This window comes from Bos mutus, chromosome 21, assembly GCF_027580195.1.
Source record: "Bos mutus isolate GX-2022 chromosome 21, NWIPB_WYAK_1.1, whole genome shotgun sequence".
Lineage (NCBI taxonomy): Eukaryota > Metazoa > Chordata > Mammalia > Artiodactyla > Bovidae > Bos > Bos mutus.
In genome coordinates, this window is record NC_091637.1 from 44,122,104 (window position 1) to 44,144,272 (window position 22,169).

A 22,169-nucleotide genomic window follows, 5' to 3' on the forward strand; every position below is an offset into this window, starting at 1 on the left:
GCACCCATATAACAGATTCCCCGTGCTGTACTGTTATAGAAAATCCTCCCATTTCAAGGTAACAGTCTAAGCCATACATTAAAAACTTTGTCTTGGGAATTCCCTGGTAGTCCAGTGGTTAAGACTTCATGCTTCCAATGCAAGGGCCTAGGTTCAATCCCTGGTCAGGGAACTAGATCCCACACAGCATAAGTAAGACCCAGTGCGGCCAAATAAATACATTAAATAAATATTTTTTAAAACAATCATCTTTGTCTTGATATCCTTTAGTAATACGCTGCATAATATTAAATAAAGTCTATACCTTTAAATACTATAGAAGTACAGAACAATCACATCCAAAGAACTACATTTTAAATATTTTCAAATGGAGCTGTTTTGTTTTGGAAAACAATAGAAACGAATAGCCAATTTCTATTTCAGGATTCACTTTCACTTTCTGGGGGTGGGTAGGGGACCTGCACTTGCAGCTTGCAGGATGTTCCTGACCAGGGACTGAACCGGGGCCAACTCAGTGAAAGCCCGGACCCTAACTGCCAGGCCACCAAGTCCCCACTGTCACTTTTAACTAGAAAGTCCATCTTTCAAATGCTGATGCCAACTAAAAAATATCCCAATGCCAAACTACTGAAGGGTATTCTGTAAAATATGACAGACAACATTATATTTGGATTAGGGTATATACTATTGAAAGCTGAATTTTATGAACTTCACTCTTTGACAAGTTTATGTAAGGTAACACATGGCAAGGTTGCCTTTTTTTCCTTATCAAAGACTTAAGAACTAACTCTTTGGGAAGGTAGCATGTTAATTAGTAGGCTATGGTATCCTGTTTTGCTGAAAAATTTGATCTGACATGTCTACTAAGACAGGATATACTAGAGAAAAGTTCAAGGATGTGGTTTAGAGAAAGGCATGGACTATGAAAACAGTTTTTCTTCTTAAAATATTAAAAGTATGTTTGAGCTATTTTCAAAGGAGAGTTAAGTTTAAACAACATTACACGAGCAACTAAGATTTATGGCTAGATTAAAACTTCAGTTTAGTTCAGTTGCTTAGTCGTGTCTGACTCTTTGTGACCTCATGGACTGCAGCACACCAGGCTTCCCTGTCCACAACCAACTCCTGGAGCTTGCTCAAACTCATGTCCATTGAGTCGATGATGCCATCCAACCATCTCATCCTCTGTCATCTCCTCTTCCTGCCTTCAATCTTTCCCAGCATCAGGGTCTTTTCCAGTGAGTCAGTTCTTTGCATCAGGTGGCCAAAGAGTAAAACTCGGCCTCCAACAAAATATATATTAATATATATATACTCTAATTCTAAAACAGAATTTTTTTTTTTTTTTAGCATTTCTTATTTAAAAGAAACTTTATTAAAATCTAAGAACATTTTAATATAAATTGTTTCTCTTTCACACACATAAATTGGCAAATTTTCATCAACTAAAACACTGTAAATGTTAAAAATTATATATACTAAGGTTGACTTTTATTTCTCAGATTTAAAAAAGTAAGAGAAAAAAGGAAGAGAAAAATAACACCAACCTAACTTTATAAAGAAGCTCTATACTGTCAATGTGTTTTGACAAAAATATTCCAAAACGCCTGCTGGGTCAGCAGTAGTGTGTGTGCCCGAGCTGGCAACAAAAATTTTGTTTTATTTAATGTTTTAAATCAGAATCCTTACTTGCATATATCTGTAGAATCCTGAGTTCCTAAAGCATATAATGAAGAACCAATTCTATTGTAATCATCTGCAGCACCTATGGAAAAAGTTTTAAGGATTTAATATATTTATTCATGGATTAAAAAAGTTACTGAATACGTACCTGCCAAAAAATGTGTATGTAATATGAGATACCGAAGTCTAGAGAAAGAAACCACACAAACTATAATACATTATGATGAATATGGAACTGGAAGTAGCTATAAACTACTTAAGGAGCAGGGGAAACAGATATTCCACCTGAGGATGTCAGGGAAGGGTTTACAGACACTACAGCAGGTGTTGGAGTTTGCAGGGTGAGGAAATCTTTACTAGGCAAAGTGGAGGAAAGAATTCTAGATAAAGAGAAGGGCATGGAAAAGAACCAGGGAGACATACAAGAGCAAAGAATATTCAGAGAGACTTCTGGGTCTGTAGCACTGTAGAGAGTGTTATTTTTTTTTTAAAGTAAAACAAAAAAATTTTTAAGTATTTACTTTTTTTTTTCTTAAGGAAACCACCCAGACAGCATTCTCTCCCTCTTACTCTCCCAAAGGAGGAAGAGAACAATCATCAACAGCAAACAGCAACTGCAGAAGCAACACCACGAGCCAGCTTCACGCTGAGGAGAGACTGCTGTGTGAAGTATGTCTCCTCCTCATGCTTTCAGGTGCTCTACATGTTCAGAGAAACTTCTAGAGTAACAAACAACAGCAACGATCCTCAAAAGTACAGTCTTAATATTTACTATTTTAAAATAACAGTATTCAAACCATTATATGTTAACATAATATTTAAATGAAAAATATTTAAAATCAGTGACCATGGTGACACTTAGATTTTGCAAATCTCCTTTTTGTGTCTGGATTAACAGTCAATAGCTCCATTCTCTTATCTGCTTCTGCATTCACTGTACTGTGACACAATATTTTTGCTCAAGTATGTGGGGAAAAAAAAATCTAGCTTCAAACAGGTATGTTGTTGGAAAAGCAGGAGGTATTTTACTAATATTTTCAGATAACTGTGGATACTCTACTCAACAAGCAGTCTTTTCTTTAAGGGTTAGTCACACTGGGGAACCTAAAGTCCTATCAGTGAAGTCTGTGTACTCTATCACATTAAACTCCAATGATATGTAATATTTATCCCAAGAATATAAGATTGGTTTAGTATCTGAAAATCAATCAATATGATTAACCATATTAGCAGACTAAAAAAATTAAAACCGTATGGTTATCTTAATTGTTGCAAAAAGAGCATCTGACAAAATCCAACATTCATTCCTAACTGAAACCTGCTAAAAGGCATCTAGGAAAAACCTATACCTAACATCACAATTAAAATGGATGCTTTCCCACAAGATAAGGAACAAGGTCAAACCGCTTGCCCTCACCACTTTTACCAAAATGGTACTAAAGGGTACAGCTATAGTATAATGGGCAAGGAAAAGAAATAAACATCATTCCAACTGGAACGGAAGAAGTGTTAACTGTTTTTATTCAAAGATGACCCTTTATGTAGAAAATGCTAAGGAATCTACAAAATAGTTAATAAACTAATAAGTGAGTTGATTTAGAAAGGCTGCAAGATATAAGCTCAATGCTGAAAATACAATGTATTTCTATATATTGGCAAAAAAACTAGAAACTCAAATGTAGAAAACACATCATTTAGAATCGCATCAAAAAACAGAGATCTAACTAAAGATGTATAAGAGCTTTACAAAGGAAGCAACAAAAAATTGCTGAGAGAAGACCAAAGTAAATAGACATATACCCTGTTCATGTATTAGAAGAACCAACACTTTTGAGATCTTAATCCTCCCCAAACTGATCTATATTCTACACAATTCCAATCAAAAAATCCCAGCAGGCATTTTTGTAGAAAGTGACGAGCTGATTTTAAAATCCATCCAAAAAAATAAAGAACCTAGAGGGCCCAAAACAACTTTGATAAAGAAGAATAAAGTTGAAAGACTTATACAAGAAAAGAAGTTCAATATCATCAATCACTGAAATTAAAACCATATTGGCCTAGCAGAATGGATAAAATTTAAGACTGACTTTGTTGGTAAGGATATGAAGCAGCTGGAATCCTCGTGCACAGCTGGTATGAATGCAGAATGATACAATCATTTTGGAAAAATGTTTGGCAATTTTTAAAAAAGTTAATTATACACTTACATTTGACCCAGTCATTCTACTTCTAGGTACTACCCAAGAGAAATGAAAGCCTATTTTCATACAAAGACTTACATATGTCAGCTTTATTTTGAATGGGTGAAAGCTAGCCAACAATCCAATTGTCCAGCAACAGCTGAATAGATAACTGTGGTATATCTATACAATGGAATACCACTCAACAACAAAACAGAATGAACTACTGAAGCATACAACAACATGGATGAAACTCAAAATAATTTTGTTGAATTTCAAAGCCAGACCATAGAAAGTACATACTGTATGATTCCATTTTATTTGCAACTCTAGAAAATGCAAATTAATCTACAGAGACAGAAAGCATTATCAGCAGTGGCCTGGGGACAGGGACAGGATGGAGGGATTATGAAGGGCCACAAGAGGACTGTGTGTGGTGATGGACATGTTCATTATACTGTCTCTAGTAATGATGTCATACATGTGTCAAAACTTATCCAATTGTAAACTTTGAACATTGCAGCTTATTGATATCAATTACACTTCAATACAGCTGTTAAAAAAAACCATTAATCTAACGTGTACTAAACATGATTTTGATTATTTAGAAAATACTGGTTCAATGAATCACACACATCTTCCAAATGCAGATGCATTTCAGTATATAAAAAGTATCACACTCAGTAATATCACCATCAATCTCCTCAGACAAGTCTTTAATTACTGAAAAGCAAACTCATGGTGACTGACACAAGTTTTCCAAGATTCTAATAATTGCTGGAAACCTTGATTTTCATCATTGTCAACAAACGCTGCCAGTAGTTTTCCATGAAGTGTGAGGCTCATTTAATTAATTTTTGATAAAATGTCTACCAAGACACAAGTTTGCATAATAGCAGCTTGTCTGTCAGTTGTTCTTTCAAGTAAAAATGGTACTGAAAAAAAGCAGCCAGTTCAGCTGCAACTCAGTTGCTTTTCTAGAAAGAACCATCATACATCCATATGCGAAGTGCCTTATGCATACCTCCCGATCCATCATTCAGCATATTAAAAAAGTATACTCAAGGGAGGAGACTTTCAATAAGTAATAAGTTTCACTGCTTCATCAAGGACATTCTTAATTGAATTTTTAAAATTTTGAATGCACTGTGGGAAAGAATACAAAGATTATTAGTACAGTTTGGTGCCACTGCTTTGATTTGTCCTAAGACACCAGCAATTTATCCATCACAACTTTTGCATCATTGGTGTAAATGTCAACATGGTGAAAAGGACAAAAAAATCATCCTAGTATTATTATGAAATTAGTTTTGTTCTCACAGACTTGCTTAAAAGGGCCTTGAGATCAAAGCTTCATAGACCACAGTTTGAAAATCACTGCCCTATATCAAGACTTTTACAAACTGTAAATAACATAATAACTTGATAATTTTTCCATTAAACAATGTAAACTTGAGCCACAGAGAAAAACCTTACTTTTGTGGGATCTTGTCATCCTATCAGATTTAGCAGATGCATCCTTAACTCGGTTATGATATTCTAAAAGGAATGTTCGTTCATGCTCAAAGAAATCATCTACATCCTATGGGATCAAAAGAAAATATGAGCTTTTTTCACTTATTTGCTTTAATCTAACATATAACACTTTGCTTCCCTTATAATCATAAAAGATCATCATTAAACAGCATAGCTATCCTCTAACAATCAGACATTATATTGATTTCACCAGCAAGTTCAAACTTCAAAAACATGTTAAGTTCAAACTTCAAAAACAAGTTCAAACCTCAAAAACACCTCTCTATCAGGTAAGAGGCCTTCCACAGTGCCACAGCAGAAGGCTCATGGTCCCATATGGTCCCAGCTTCCACGCTGTGCCTGAACCTATTCCAGCTTGTACTCTTCCACTGCAATCCTGCTTCTCCAACACATTTGTTTCCTCCAGTGGGAGCAATCAATTGCTTTTGAGGAAAAAAAGGGGAAAAAGCCCAGCAGACAAGTAGAAATCTGCTTCTCTTGGTCTGTTATGCATTTCATGAACCATTCCTGAATGCTGCCAAGCCTTAGTCATTGGCCCTCTCTGACTGCTTTGGGGAACCTGGCCAAATTAGCTATCTGGGAGCAATTTTGGTATTAAACACTGTTTTCAATCTTTTTTGGAACAAAGCTAGAAATCCATTAAAACTAAAAACAATGAACTCCCTTCTAAAATAGCAACTGTTTACTGAAAACGCACCAGCTGAAATGATGTAACTTGAGACCCGTATTAACAGAACATAGTAGCAAAAGTTAGTGTGACAAAATGTGACTTAAAATCTGTTAATGCATGTGTACTAGTTTTCTTAACTAGTATAGGTGAGGTCTATTGGAAAAACAGAGATAAAACTAACTTGCAGAGTTGTAGTGAAGATTAATGAAATGTGCGCTACCAAACACCACATTGCAAATGTTCAAAAAAATGTTAGCTATTACTTTAATAAAATTATCAAACTACTAATCAATATAGTGGTTTATACTTAATGTTAATCAAAAAGTTCAACATAAGTAGCATCAAAATGGAAATAATCTGAAGAAGAAAAAAAAAACCAGCTTGAATCTTTTTTTGGTCTCACTGCATGGTTTGTGGGATCTTAGTTTCTTGACCAGGGATTGAACACAGGCCCTCGGCAGTGAAAGCGCTGAGTCCCAACCACTAGACTGCCAGGGAATTCCCATGTCAACCCTTTATTAAAAGTAGCCAAAGGAGATGCACTGTCAACATATCAACTGACCTGTCTCTACAAAATCAAAGTATAAACCAAATAGTACTTTACACCAAAGTTTTAGTGTAGATATATTTATAAAAACAGGCAATGATGATAAGGCATTATTTATTGCTTTATTATTTGCTTAATAATATTATTATTGGAGTACAATATACCATAATATGATTCTATATAAACTTTGAAAATACATTGTGCAATAAACATTTTTCTCAATATTGATGGTAAGAGTTTTCAAAAAAATCAATTCTTGTACCATTTTCAGACCATCATTAAGAAAAATCTAGGTGTTATCTAGGTAATTATAAGTATATGCATACTAGCATCTCATTCTTTCTAAATCTAACTCAGTGTTTCTAACAATCCTATAGCTAGGTAGCATTACTAACCACGTTTTCAAAATGGGAAACCTGAGATTTAGAGAAAGAAAAGTGACTTTTCTCAAGGTCACGTAGCTACTATGAGACAAAACCAAAACTTCAACTGAGCTCTTCTAACTTCAAATCTAAACCCAAGTCGGCCCCTAACATTTGTAAAGCCAAGGCTACGTGTACAAACCGAGGCAGCCCCTCGGTGCCCACCCTGTGACTCTGTAAGGCAGAGTCACAGGGTAAGGCCGGACAGTCATTCCATCCCGCACACTGCTCTTCTTCCCTGTGCTGGCCCTCTACTCCGTGACTATCTGTGGAGGACAGACCACCAGAGGCACGGTCTACTCACCAGCAGATGAATTCAAGGAGGAAGTCCAAGCAGGACTTGAAGGCAGGCTTGGAATTTGGGCAAGAAAATGTGGGGTTCTAGATAAGGAGGATGGTCTGGTTTGGAGGACAGGGGTGTAGGCTCTGGGTTGGCAAATTCCCTTGGAGCTGCAGACCTATCACCCCTTAGAGAAAGGAGCTCTCTGAAGAGGGGAACTCAAGGCAAGGGGCCCAGTTTCCCAGCCCTAAGAAGTCTACTATCCAAACTTCTCTTCCATTCCAATATAATGGCCTACACATCGGAAAATCTCAAAGTATCTCCCTCGTAAAAGAAGTAAATTCTCAAAGCAGTACCTCTGTTAACCAAATAGTGTCTTACCTTTACTCCAGAAACAATTACTCCATCTGCTGATTTAACCATGTTTTTAAAGAAATCTTCCAGTTTCTCTTTTTTATTTTTTCCTCGCACACTCAACTGAAAGAAAGGTAAATTAAAGTTAGTATTTCTTTTAAGATTACAAATGAGAAGTTAATACCTCCTTTATTCTCTGTCATCAAAACAGCAATCTCAAAAGGACTCCAGTTTTTAAACTTTTGGCAATTTCATTATGTATGATCAGTGATTTTCAAATTCTGGGAACTTAAAGGAGTCTGGCCTCAGCCCCAAAGATTCAGGTTCAGCTGATCTACAGTATGGCTCAAAAGTGAAAGTGTTAGCCGCTCAGTCGTGTCTGACACTTTATGACCTCATGGACTGTAGCCTGCCAGGATCCTCTGTCCATGGAATTTTCCAGGCAAGGATACTGGACTGGATTGCCGTTCCCTTCTCCAGGGGATCTTCCCAATCCAGGGATCAAACCCGAGTCTCCCACATTGCAGGCAGTCTTTACTGCTGAGCCACCAGGGAAGCCCCTCCAAATTGTGTAAATGTAGTTGATAATTCTGCTCTAAGGAGCCCTTTCATCATACTTTGTCAAACACTACTACATCATATAAAGTCAACTAAAAATTCACTCAGAAGCTTCTCTGAACATGTAAAATTTACTGGAGTACAATATACCATCATATGATTCTATAGAAACTCTGAAAATATATTTTGCAAATTTTTCACTCTGAACTCCAAATCTCATCTCCCGACCTATATTGGGGTCAGCAAACTCATGAGACAAAGGACACAAACGATGACTCTGAATGGCATGAATAGTATATATCTAAAGGCAAAACTGAGAAGCAGTCAACTCTGACTTTACCACTTATTGCATCAGTGCCCCGTGAAGGAACATCTCATCTAACTTCCTTATCTGCTGCCATGGCTTCAATACTCACCATTAAGCAAGTGACTAGCACATTTCAATCACTACACAGAGGCTCTTTCCTGAATCTTAGATTATATTTCAAATTGCCTACATCGTATTCTTCACATATATATTCAGCTAACCGCACATTGAATATTTTTTAAAATATTTATTATAATCTAATCTCCAAGTTTTCCGTCTTCTTGGTTCCCTATTCATGGTTTTCCCATCTATACAGTCTCTTAGCTTCTCATCTGGTCCCTAAAACCCCATCAGTTCAGTAGCTCAGTCATGTCCAAATCTTTTCGACTCCATGGACTGCAGCATGCTAAGCTTCCCTGTCCCTCACCAACTCCCAGAGCTTGTTCAAATTCCCATCCAACGAGTCAGTGATGCCATCCAACCATCTCATCCTCTGTCGTTCCTTTCTCCTCCTGCCTTCAATCTTTCCCAGCATCAGGGTCTTTTCAAATGAGTCAGTTCTTCGCATCAGGTGGCCAAAGCATTGGAGTTTCAGCTTCAGCATCAGTCATTCCAATGAATATTCAGCACTGATTTCCTTCAGTATGGACTGGTTGGATCTCCCTGCAGTCCAAGGGACTCTCAAGAGTCTTCTCCAACACCACAGTTCAAAAGCATCAATTCTTTAGTGCTTAGCTTTCTTTATAGTCCAACTCTCATATCCATACATGACTACTGGAAAAAAGATAGCTTTGACTAGACAGACCTTTGTTGGCAAAGTAATGTCTCTGCTTTTTAATGTGCTATCTAGGTTTATCATAGCTTTTCTTCCAAGGAGTAAGTGTCTTTTAATTTCATGGCTGCAGTCATCAACTGCAGTGATTTTGAAGCCCAAGAAAATAGTCTCTCACTGTTTCCATTGTTTCCCCATCTATATGCCATGAAGTGATGGGACCAGATGCCATGATCTTTGTTTTCTGAATGTTGAGTTTTAAGCCAGTTTTTTCATTTTCCTCTTTCAGTTTCATCACAAGGCTCGTTAGTTCTTTGCTTTCTGCATTATTAGTTAAATAAACAGGGTGACAATATACAGCCTTGACGTACTCCTTTCCCGTGTTGAAACGAGTACATTGTTCCATGTTCGATTTTAACTGTTACTTCTTGACCTACATACAGATTTCTCAGGAGGCAGGTCAGGTGGTCTGATATTCCCATCTCTTTCAGAATTTTCCAGTTTGTTGTGATCCATACAGTCAAAGGCTTTGGCATAGTCAATAAAGCAGAAGCAGATACTTTTCTGGAACTCTCTTGCTTTTTGATAATCCAATGGATGTTGGCAATTTGATCTCTGGTTCCTCTGCCTTTTCTAAATCCAGCTTGAACATCTGGAAGTTCACGGCTCATGTACTGTTGAAGCCTGGCTTGGAGGATTTTGAGCATTACTTTGCTAGTGTGTGAGATGAGTGCGGTTGTGCGGTAGTCTGAACATTCTCTGGCATTGCCTTTCTTTGGGATTGGACTGAGAATTGACCTTTTCCAGTCCTGTGGCCACTGCTGAGTTTTCCAAATTTGCTGGCATATTGAGTACAGCACTTTCACAGTATCATCTTTTAGGATCTGAAACAGCTTAACTAGAATTCCATCACCTCCACTAGCTTTGTTCACAGTGATGCTTCTTAAGGCCCACTTGACTTTGGACTCCAGGATGTCTGGCTCTAGGTGAGTGATCATACCATTGTGGTTATCTGGGTCATGAACATCTTTTTTGTACAGTTCTTCTGTTTATTCTTGCCACCTCTTCTTAATATCTTCTGCTTTTGTTCGGTCCACAGCATTTCTATCCTTTATTGTACCCATCCTTGCATGAAATGTTCCCTTGGTATCTCTAATTTTCTTGAAGAGATATCTAGTCTGTCCCATTTTATTGTTTTCCTCTATTTCCTTGCACTGATCACTGAGGAAGGCTTTCTCATTCTCTCCTTGCTATTCTTTGGAACTCTGCATTCAAATAGGTACATCTTTCCTTTTCTCCTTTGCCTTTAGCATCTCTTCTTTTCTCAGCTATTTGTAAGGCCTCCTCAGACAACCATTTTGCCTTTTTGCATTTCTTTTTCTTGGGGATGGTCTTGATCATTGCCTCCTGTGCAACATTCCACTGTATAATTAAGGGATTTGATTTAGGTCATACCTGAATGGTCTAGTGGTTTTCCCTACTTTCTTCAGTTTAAGTCTGAATTTGGCAATAAAGATCATGATCTGAGCCACAGTCAGCTCCTGATCTCGTTTTTGCAGACTGTATAGGGCTTCTCCATCTTCAGCTGCAAAGAATATTATCAATCTGATTTCAGTATTGACCATCTGGTGATGTCCATGTGTAGAGTTATCTCTAGTGTTGTTTGGAAGAGGGTGTTTGCTATGACCAGTGTGTTCTCTTGGCAAAATTCTGTTAGCCTTTGCCTTACTTCATTTTGTACCCCAAAGCCAAACTTGCCTCTTACTCCAGGTATCTCTTGACTTTCTACTTTTGCATTCCAGTCCCCTATGATGAAAAGGACATCTTGGGTGTTAGTTCTAGAAGATCTTGTAGGTCTTCATAGAACTGTTTTAACTTCAGCTTTTTCGGCATTAGTGATTGGGGCATAGACTTGGGATTACTGTGATGTTCAATGGTTTGCCTTGGAAATGAACAGAGATCATTCTGTCGTTTTTGAGATTGCATCCAAGTACTGCATTTCAGACTCTTTTGTTGACTATGAGGGCTACTTCAGTTCTTCCAAAGGATTCTTGCCCACAGTAGTAGATGTAACAGTCATCTGAATTAAATTCGCCCATTCCAGTCCATTTTAGTTCCCTGATTCCTAAAATGTCAATGTTCACTCTTGCCATCTCGTTTCACCACTTCCAATTGATTCATGGATCTAACATTCTGGGTTCCTATGCCGTATCGTTCTTTTATTGTTCTTTACAGCATTGGACTTTAGTTCCACCACCAGTCACATCCACAAATGGGCATTGTTTTCACTTTGGCTCTGTCTCTTCATTCTTTCTGGTTATTTCTCCACTCTTCTCCAGTAGCATATTGGGCATGTACCGACCTGGGGAGTTCATCTTTCAGTGTCAAATCTTTTTGCCTTATCATACTGTTCATCGCATTCTCAAGGCAAGAATACTGAAGTTGTTTGCCATTCCCTTCTCCAGTGGACCACATTTTGTCAGAACTCTCCACTATGACCTGTCCATCTTGCGTGGCCCTACACAGCATGCCTCATAGTTTCATTGAGTTAGACAAGGCTGTGGTCCATGTGATCAGTTTGATTAGTTTGATTATCGTTTTCATTCTGTCTTCCCTCTGATGGATAAAGATAAGAGACTTATGGAAGCTTCCCGATGGGAGAAACTGACTGTAAAGGTATGCAACTATGAAAACTCCATACCTTTCAATAAAAATCTTGACACAATCTACAGCTTCTTTCTTTTTCCTTCCAAAATCACACTTTGAGCATCTCTTCCATACTTAAATAAGTTCATAGAGTTTCATAATGTTCAGAGACTGAACACCAATCCCCTTAGCAAGATACTCAACACTTTGAAAAAATCTGGTTCAGGTTACCTTCCCAACTCCACCCCTACCCCTAAAGAGCCTTATGCTCCACACTGTTCTCGAAAGAGGCTCTGAACTCTTAGGTTCCTCTGTATCTGAAATGGTATCTCCTCTTCCACCAAAAACTCTGTCAGACTTTAATATTCAAAATAAAAGGCATCTCTTCATGAAACCCTTTCAAATTCCCAGTTAGAATTCACTGCTCTTAGGCCCCTCAAAGTACTCCAGCTTTTTTTTAACCTTATTTTTTATATTAATTATTTCACTGCTGCTGCTGCTAAGTTGCTTCAGTCGTGTCCGACTTTGTGCGACCCCACAGACGGCAGCCCACCAGGCTTCCCCGTCCCTGGGATTCTCCAGGCAAGAACGCTGGAGTGGGTTGCCATTTCTTTCTCTAATTCACTCATTTAACAAACCATAATGAATGTATATTATAACCACACACTGTGCTAGGTGTTACAAATATTAAGATGATTAAGAGGTGGCCCCTACTCCTAAAGTAACTAATGGTACAGAGGAAGACAGAGAGAAGCAAACATAATTACACACAGTAGGGGAAGTATAGTGTTAAAGCTATTCATGGGGCATCAGCAAAGCACCCAAAGAACTCAATATAACTGAGGGGTTGAGAAAGGTAAGACTGGAGGTTGACTGACCAGTCAGGGTCTGCTTCAATAACCCAGGCAAAGTCTGGACTAGTCTTCAGGTCTAGTGATGGAACCAAGTATCCACAGTAAAAAGACAGAGAGAATCTGGTGACCCTGACAGGAACAGACAGTAGGAGTCCTCAGTAATTTTCACAGTGGAAGGGAACGGGAGTTAGTGATGCCTTCTTTGAGATAAGACAAAGAGTACAAAAGGAGGCATGGATTTAAAAGAAGGGTTCAGCTGAGGGTAAAAGGCCAAGGGGACATCTAAATGGAGGTTTTTCAGGAGGCTATTTAATGAATAGTGCTGGGCCTCAGGAGTGATACAGTTGGGGCGGAGGGAGCCGCCAGGCGGGGCTGTCCCATTTGGCTTGTGGGATCTTAGTTCCGTGACCAGGGATCAAACCCACGCTCCCAGCAGTGGAAGCACAGAGTCCTAACCACTGGACCGCCAAGGAATTCCCATAGATTTCTAAGTTAATAGCATATTAGAATCGCTGGAGCCACAGAAGCAGGTATTAGAGAGAATTTACAGAATTAGAAATCTTATAGATTTGTAGAGAACTCAATGAGGAACCTTGGAAGAATCAGATTTAAATGAACGGATATATGGCGGGAAAAGCCCATGAAGCAGACTGGGAAGCAGCCATAGAGTTAAGAGGTGAACACATCAAGATGGATTCCCATAGATCCACAAGAACATGGGAGTCAGCATAGCTAGAAAGGTATCTCAGTCAAAATGGAAAAGCATGATGCATTTTACCACATTAACAGAATAAAAAACATGAATCATCTCAACAGATGTACTTTTTCATGATAAAACACTCAACAAACTAGGAATAGAACTTCTCTAAGCTGGCAAAAGGTATCTATGTAAAAACCCACATTTAACATCACACTTGATAGTGAAGGAGTGCGTGCTTTTCCCCTAAGATCAGGGACAGAACACAGATGTCTGCTCTTATTTAACACTGTACTGGGGGTTCCAGCCAGGGCAGTCAGGCAAGCAAAATTTTAAAAAGGCATCCAGATTGGAAAGGAGGAAGTAAAAAAGAAAAAAGAAAAGAAAACTATTAAATGAGTGTGGCTGCCAAAGTGGTTGAAGACTATGGGGGGATACAGGAGGTTTGGGTGTTTGCTTTCTGATTGGTGTCCAGTCCCAGTGAACAAGGTCATTATTTGATCTAGAAGAATTATTGAAATTAGCTTTAATGGAAAACGAGAGATCTGTCTAAAGTCATAACACTGCTATAAGTGACAGAGCAGGCACGCTAGGCAAGATAAGAAAGAAAGAAAAGAGCTACTGCCAGGGTCAAAGTGCAGGAGAAGTCAAGGGTCTAGATGCAGCAGTGAATCAAAGAACAACTGCAGTGGGAACAGGGAAAAAGGGAGTTGTGAGGACAGAGGGCTACGCTTGGAGTCCATAAGGTCAGGGTTTAGGAACTCGGGGGTGAGATGAGGTCCTGGGTGTGGTCACTGATGCCATAGGAAGAAATGAACGAAGGTTAGGAAATATCTCTCTTCTGCTAAAATCATGAGTTAATCTTGTCATCCAAATAGAGACTCCAAGATCTGTATCACCCATCCACTAAAAAGATTTTTTCCAGGACCACGAATGAAGAAATCTCTTGAGGCTGGGAGGGAGGAAAATTAGCAGCAACCAGCACTGAAGGAGGCAGGTTAAACAGATTAAGAGTCAATGATCAACCCAAAAGTAACTGGGAATTCTTTAGCTTAAGAACTTCTCTGAATTCTCCATAAGACTTCAGAAGCCTCCAAACTCAAATTTAAGAAACATTAACCAATTTAATAACCCTATTTCTTAAGAAGTTCACATTTCAGGATCAAAATCAATATCTCATGCAGTAACATAGTTTAGCATCATTTAAAAAATTAATCTACTTAAGTTCTACTGAAATACTGTATCATTAAAAAAGTCATATTAAACTGCCTTGAAAAATCAGAACATTTTATAAAATGTATTTATAAGGCCTTAAGCCTTTTCTAACAACTCCCTTCTCCTTCCAATGACTCTTTAAAAATAAACCTTGATCACTGCTTTTATCAATTCAATACTCACATCTTGATTATATTCCAGGAAGACATGGAAATTTAAATCTTTCCTCAAAATGGGATGTGCAGCCACACGACACAGAAACACTTCATGCATTGCAACCGTCTTCTTGAATATTGCCAAATACTCACTAGAAATAATACACAAAATTAAAGGTAAAAACTCTGCAGAAAAACACCCACAACAGTTTTTTAACCAAATACTAGGAATTATTCTAAATGCAAAACTAGAGGCACGAAGATATAATCCATGTAAACAAAGGTTTTAGTTGAACTGTTAACAAAATATATAAAACCCAGCTCTGAAAAGACTTCATGCTAGTTAATAGTATTTATTATATATAAATGTTAATATTTTTAAGTTTTATGAACCTTTCTTCCTATGCAAGTTGATGTTAAAGGTAACTATAGGGCTTTTTGTTTTTAGCTTCAGAGAAAGTACATTACAAATTATAGCATACAATTTTAATGATTCAATTTCTAGATAATTACTGCTTTTATACACCTTCATACAAATAACTAAAACAAACCTCAGTAAACATATTTTCAACTTTAATAACTATTTTCATCTAAAGACCCAAACACACAAGAAAGAAACACACCATGGAGAGACTAGTGTTTTCCATTACATTGAAGAACTGTGTTTAAAACATTTTAATATCATCAGTGAATCACAGTGATCTTATAGTAATACATGTCAGTTTTGGGGGGAACACTCAAGGAAAAGGTCCAATATTCTTGCTTCAACTACGTGCAAGGAGGTTAAGTTTTACATACCAGCAAACCAGCAGGACCAATGTTGGGAGAAGTTTGATCTCTGTGAGGGTAGTCATTCAGTGAAGACAAAAAAGAAGGATGCAGAGGATGGAGGTAGCAGTAGAATAAACCAAAGGTTCTCTGTTATCCAACCCCTAACCAGACCACAAAAGAATCATGATCAGGGCCACTGGAAAACCACAGATTCTCTCAATATTAATGTGCGCTGCTCATTTCCAGCTGTCAGGCTTATCAACTATAGAAGTCATACCTGTCCACTATCAGGCTACTGCTTGCACTCAGTATTGACAGAATTCTTAAAATATCTGTCACCTTACACTTTAACAAAGAAGACCTACTTTGTTAATTTCTCTTGTCAAGAGTTTAGCATTTTGAAGAAGAGTCTAGTAGCAGCATGAATATATGCTTAAAAACTGAAATTCAGTGGAAGAGAAGAAAAGGAAATGCACAAACAGGAGAAATGACCAGAAAAAGTGATGGAGGTGATGGTAATGCAAGGAAAGCTATTTCCTTGTTTAACTCTCAAAATACAGAAAAACAATATGAAGCAATCCAAAATTATTTCAAATGTTCAAGAGAAGGGGAAAAACTGTATTTTCAGCGAATATACTAAAAACGAAATAGAATTTTTTCAAGAATTTAATATATGTCTAGTATATACGAAACTAATCATCATTTAATAAAAAACACTAAAAAACTATTCTCTCATTGCTTTGCTCCTATTCTTTTCCCTTCAGGCAGAAGCCATAGTCAGACAAAAGAGTGGGAAAATTATACACACACACGCACACACACACAGTTTTTGAAAAAGAAAGAAGAAAATATCCAGAGTTGCTTAGTGCACACTTATATGAGAAACAGAAATCTTGGTAGTATGCACTTGTCCAAACAAGAGAACCAGGTGGGTAATGACTAAGGCCTTGTAAATAAAAATAAAATGATCTACATGTGTGTTTTAAAAAGTCATTATTTCCCTTTCTACTATCATTTATGGACTTGTGGATCTTCTGTTTTCAATCTTCAGAGTTTATTTAAAACAGTAATTTAAAGAATTTTACAATGCAGACAATTATTCTATAATTTTCCTGTAGGCTCTGATCATGATAGTTAACACTGGTTGTATGGCTTAAACCTGCATCTTCCAGAAAGGGTCACTGTGGTGAAATGATTGAAAGGATGGGATATCAGAGAAACAAAAACAAAAACCAACCAAACAAAAAAAGGGCATAAAAACACGCACAAATAACAACAAAAGTCACATACGCTTCCAATTCCTGTTTCATCTTCGTGAATTCCTCCTTTGTCATAGACCCTTCTCCTTCTCCAAGTTTCTGTAGTTTCTCCCTTGAGGCATCAAAATCAGGTCTTGGTGGTGCTGGAGGGATCTGTCACAGAATAAAACCACTAGTTTTGTTTTGACTGTGCCATGCAGGATCTTAGTTCCCGAAAAGGGATAGATCCCACGCCTCCTGCAGTGAAAGCATGGAGTCTTCACCACTGGACCACCAGGGAAGTCCCCTAAACCACTAGTTTTTAAAGACTTTTATTTCCTTCAGTAGTTGCACTATTGCCACTATAGAAGACTGTTGTCTCGTCGGTTCTGCCTTGAGCTGGCCCGCTGTTCTAACAGCATCTCCCACTCAAACTTACTTTGTTTCCCTCTCAAAAAAAAAAAAGACTGCTGTCTGAGAGAGCTAACGACATGATGAATGAATGAGGAATATCCTAATTAAGGTTAGAGAAGTTGATTAAGTCTAGAAATTAAGTTTCTTGAGGTCCTGAACACCAAGGAAGAAACAGAGCGCAGCACTATATTCTGGTATTAGATCGTAGGACCCAAACTTTAGGAAAAGGAGTACGTCAAGGCTGTATATTGTCACCCTGCTTATTTAACTTATATGCAGAGTACATCATGAGAAACGCTGGGCTGGAGGAAGCACAAGCTGGAATCCAGATTGCCAGGAGAAATATCAATAACCTCAGATATGCAGATGACACCACCCTTAAGGCAGAAACTGAAGAAGAACTAAAGAGGCTCTTGATGAAAGTGAAAAGAGGACAGTGAAAAACCTGGCTTAAAGCTCAATTCAGAAAACTAAGATCATGGCATCCAGTCCCATCACTTCATGACAAATAGATGGGGAAACAGTGGAAACAGCGGCTGACTTTATTTTTGTGGGCGCCAAAAATCACTGTAGATGGTGACTGCAGGCATGAAATTAAAAGACGCTTACACCTTGGAAGGAAAGTTATGACCAACCTAGACAGCATATTCGGAGAAGGTGATGGCACCCTACTCCAGTACTGTTGCCTGGAAAATCCCATGGACGGAGGAGCCTGGTGGGCTGCAGTCCATGGGGTCGATAAGAGTTGGAAACGACTGAGCGACTTCACTTTCACTTTTCACTTTCATGCATTGGAGAAGGAAATGGCAACCCACTCCAGTGTTCTTGCCTAGAGAATCCCAGGGACAGGGAGCCTGGCGGGCTGCCGTCTATGGGGTTGTACAGAGTCGGACACGACTGAAGCGACTTAGCAGCAGCAGCAGCAGCAGACAGCATATTAAGCAGCAGAGACATTGCTTTGTCAACAAAGGTCCATCTAGTCAAGGCTATGGTTTTTCCAGGAGTCATGTATGGATGTGAGAGTTGCACTATAAAGAAAGCTGAGTGCCGAAGAATTGATGCTTTTCAACTGTGGTGTTGGAGAAGACTCTTGAGAGTCCCTTGGACTGCAAGGAGATCCAACCAGTCCATCCTAAAGGAGATCAGTCCTGAATATTCACTGGAAGGACTGATGTTGAAGCTGAAACTCCAATACTTTGGCCACCTGATGCGAAGTGCTGACTCATTTGAAAAGACCCTGATGCTGGGAAAGATTGAAGATGGGAGGAGAAGGGAACAACAGAGGATGAAATGGTTGGATGGCATCACTGACTCAATGGACATGAGTTTGGGTAAACTCTGGGAGTTGGTGATGGACAGGGAGGCCTGGCATGCTGCGGTTCATGGGGTCGCAAAGAGTCGGACACGACTGAGCGACTGAACTGAACTGAACCCAAACTTCAGTCTGTAGACTCCTACGTGACAACCTAGAGCTCTCAAATGTATATGCACAATAAGCTCTAAGTACACACTAACTAAATGTATTGCAAATATGCATGCTATTTTTTCCAAAGTATGTAAATGGTATGACTGGAGTGTACCAGAGGCAGAAAGCACTGACTTAACTACAAGAGAATACGGCACAGACTAATGACTAACCTCCCCCTATTCTCTCACAGTGAGGGGGAAAGTAAGCACTTACTTTAAATAAAAACACAAGGTCTAAAAAAGACGTATCACTCAAGGGAATGATAAAAGAAAAAAAATCTATCTTAGAGGAAGAGCCTGCAAGTAAGAACTGTGAAGGGGAAATGATGGAAAGCAAAGATAGCAAATAAACAGAAAGAAAGGTAAGTAGGGGGAAGTTAAAACAGCAATGACCAGAAGAAAAGGATTATACCAAGGAAAGCAACAGGGAAGGAAGCACCAAGTACAGACTGGCACATATTCATTGCTGCCCATGCACGACATCTACTATGTGCCAGGCGTGATGCTGAACGACCAGCAGATAAAGATAAATAAGACATGGTCTTGATCTTTGAGGAGTGTTTAGTCTATGAGAGAAAAAAGTAGTAAGAAAATAACACCATACAAGAAGATGAGGGGGAAAAGGGTGGAAACAGGAGAGCTTCCAGACTAGTAAACACACTGACATGCTGGTGGTACATCCTGGAAAGGGCATGAGAGTTCTGTGCCAATCCCTCACCCCAATATCTCATCCTGTGCATCTTTTCTACTGGGCTGTCCCTCAGTTGTAGTCTTGATAAAAACTGGCAATTAACAACGACAAAAGCACCGCCACTCGTGCACCAAACTGGGGTTGTAGAAAGAAAAACAAAGCAAATGACTGAGAGTAAGGGCCACAAGGATAAAGATGGAATCAGGTCAGGACAATTTCAAGGAAATCAAAAGAAACAGTTCCAGAAATCTGAGTGTGGTCCACAGCTGAGCCATAACACCGGGTGCATATTTACATTAGACAACCTCTCAGGAGCCCTCCAACTCTAAACATCTGTCTACCTAAGGGTTCAAGACTAATATGGTCTCTAACACCTCCTTAGTTATTACCCCCCAGGACAAGCCCATTTCAATTCTAATAAACAGTAAGAATTTAAGTTTAAATGAGGGAGCATTACATATCGATATCGCCACACTCCCAAACAAGACAACTTGGGATAAAAGGTGGCAGTCAATTATGTTTTATAGCTGGAAATTTTTTAAAAAATTACATCAGTTCACTAGAAGTGTTGAATAAAATTTCCACACATAATAAAGTATCTAAAAAGTTCCTAGAAAATAGGATTAAAATGGAACCTCAATACTTACAATGTAACCTGCATAGTCTTCATTTTCAATGAAGGAATCGTGAAGCCAGATAAATTCCTCATGTTGTCGAACAACAGAAAACTCATTCTGTTTAAAATTTGGCAATGAACTCTGCAAAGACAGAGATTTTCTCAAATAAAAATTAAGATTAGACTATAAAAGTTTCTATGAACATTTATACCTTATTTTCTAAACTTAGTCTTTAATGAAAGATAATAAGCAGCAGTGAATTATAAACTAAAATACAATTTCTAATTATGTTGAAAACCAAAATTCTAGTCAGTGTACTATTACATATATAACAGCACAATAATTAAAATAACACAAGTAAAAAAACCCCATTTACCTTTGTGTGAACAGTGAATTTTACTTTGTCTCTCTCACTCAGAGCATCAGAAATGTCCACCTGCAGAGCAGCATCACTCTGAAGATCTACATTTATTGCTTTAAGCTAGAAAAAAATAATACCTCAGTGAAAATTCTATAGGTTTTTATGCAAATTCATTCTTCTCCTAGACAATAAGACAGTGCAAAAACAAAACTAAAATAGTGAATCTTAGATCTAACAAGTACACAAGTTCATTTAATCTATCTTCTGGGGGAGGTGCTTTGGGTATGTTATCTTAATCAATTTTCATTCTACATCATTCAACTATCCTTTGTATGAGTCAACGTGCTAACTATGATTTACTATAGTTTCACCCAAAAAGTAAACTAGTAAACTATTTCCCAAAAAGATGCTCCTTTACAAGTTCAAATGTCCTAAAATTAAGAAATGTATCTACCTTTAAGAATAAGAAAAATAATAAAAAGAATAATGGCCAATCATTTAAATTTTATTGCTTAATTTAGGAATATATAATAAAATAACAGTTCAATGTACTACATATGCAAAGTGCTAAGAAAAATGCTAACAAATAATAATTAACTCCCGTGATATGTATTAAATTTTACTCTACAGTTTTAGTACATTAGAAAAATTGGGTATATTCCCTATTTAGTGCTTCTATTTACTCATCTACGAGAAGACGTCACTTATAATTCTAATCACAATTTTTCTCATTCTTAAGTATCACTCATTTTTCTTCCCTTTTAAACAGATTAACATTCTATCATCTTAAGGTAATTTGTAGATTTACAAAAGCAAATACACTAAAAGATAAAATCAAGTCTAAGCCAGATGTAAAGATACAAAATATTAAAAATCTAACTAGCCTGCTTCAAATACTCTAGCTGCAAAAGCAGGATTGCCTTTGGAAACTTACCTAATCATTAGTGTTTCAAATTTCAATTACGGTGCAAATGGAAAAAATGCTAGAAGCAAAATTGTTCACTCTATGATCTCAATTATATTTTAAAAAATGCACACATAAAATTATTATGTATAGGAAATACAACAAAATGTGAGTTGCAGTGATTTTCCTCTATGTTCTTTTATTCTCCCAACTTTCCACAATATGCATGAATTTTATAAAACTGGAAAAAAGCCTTTAAGAAATCTTGTGACTTATTCAAAGATGAATTTTGTGAAGTTTCTCATTAAATAGAGTTGTTTATTAGTAATGAAAGTAAAATACTATTTGACTTTTGCACTACTGGTTCTATATTGAGTAGACATATTTTTAAAAAATAAATACCATTACAATCTAACAACAGTCACAGAAGAAATGAATCATTATTTAAAATGCATGATACTATCTATGATGGCCTTTAACAAAAACTTTATTGGTAACTTTAATAAGTTTATACTGAATTAAATTTCAATCAGCAATCATATTTTTAAGTTAACACTATAAACTTACATAAAAATGTTTTAAAAAATCACTATTGTACTCTGCTACATGTAGCCATTGTCTGATAAAAGAAATTTAAAGGCTGTCCTGAATTACAAAGAAGTTTTCTTTTTTATTTTCCAATAACTTCATTGCTTCTGCAATATTGGAAACATTAGAGAGTATGCTGTTCTTTGGTTTTCTTGCTTTTATTTAGTCTTATCAGGTCTTCAAACTGTTTCCTACCTCTTCTCTAACCCCTTACCCTAATTCTAATTTAAGAAATCTGTTTC

General features: G+C 37.5%; 1 protein-coding gene and 2 non-coding genes across 3 annotated transcripts in view; 1 reads left to right on the top strand and 2 right to left on the bottom strand.

The window, feature by feature from the left end:
• The window catches only part of SNX6 (sorting nexin 6), a 47,956-nt gene that overhangs the window by 16,025 nt on the left and 9,762 nt on the right, over positions 1-22,169 (bottom strand). The window contains exons 3-9 of the mRNA XM_070358710.1: positions 20,451-20,555; positions 20,105-20,215; positions 16,938-17,059; positions 14,905-15,028; positions 7,700-7,795; positions 5,340-5,445; positions 1,690-1,765 (exon numbers count right to left, since the gene is read on the bottom strand). Coding sequence (XP_070214811.1) covers positions 1,690-1,765; positions 5,340-5,445; positions 7,700-7,795; positions 14,905-15,028; positions 16,938-17,059; positions 20,105-20,215; positions 20,451-20,555 — 740 coding nt within the window. The remainder of the gene's footprint in view (positions 1-1,689; positions 1,766-5,339; positions 5,446-7,699; positions 7,796-14,904; positions 15,029-16,937; positions 17,060-20,104; positions 20,216-20,450; positions 20,556-22,169) is intronic.
• On the top strand, positions 101-172 carry TRNAW-CCA (transfer RNA tryptophan (anticodon CCA)). Its single transcript has one exon. It is a non-coding gene; the product is annotated as a tRNA-Trp (tRNA).
• Positions 2,224-2,446, bottom strand: LOC138984526 (small nucleolar RNA U3). Its single transcript, XR_011461815.1, has one exon. It is a non-coding gene; the product is annotated as a small nucleolar RNA U3 (small nucleolar RNA).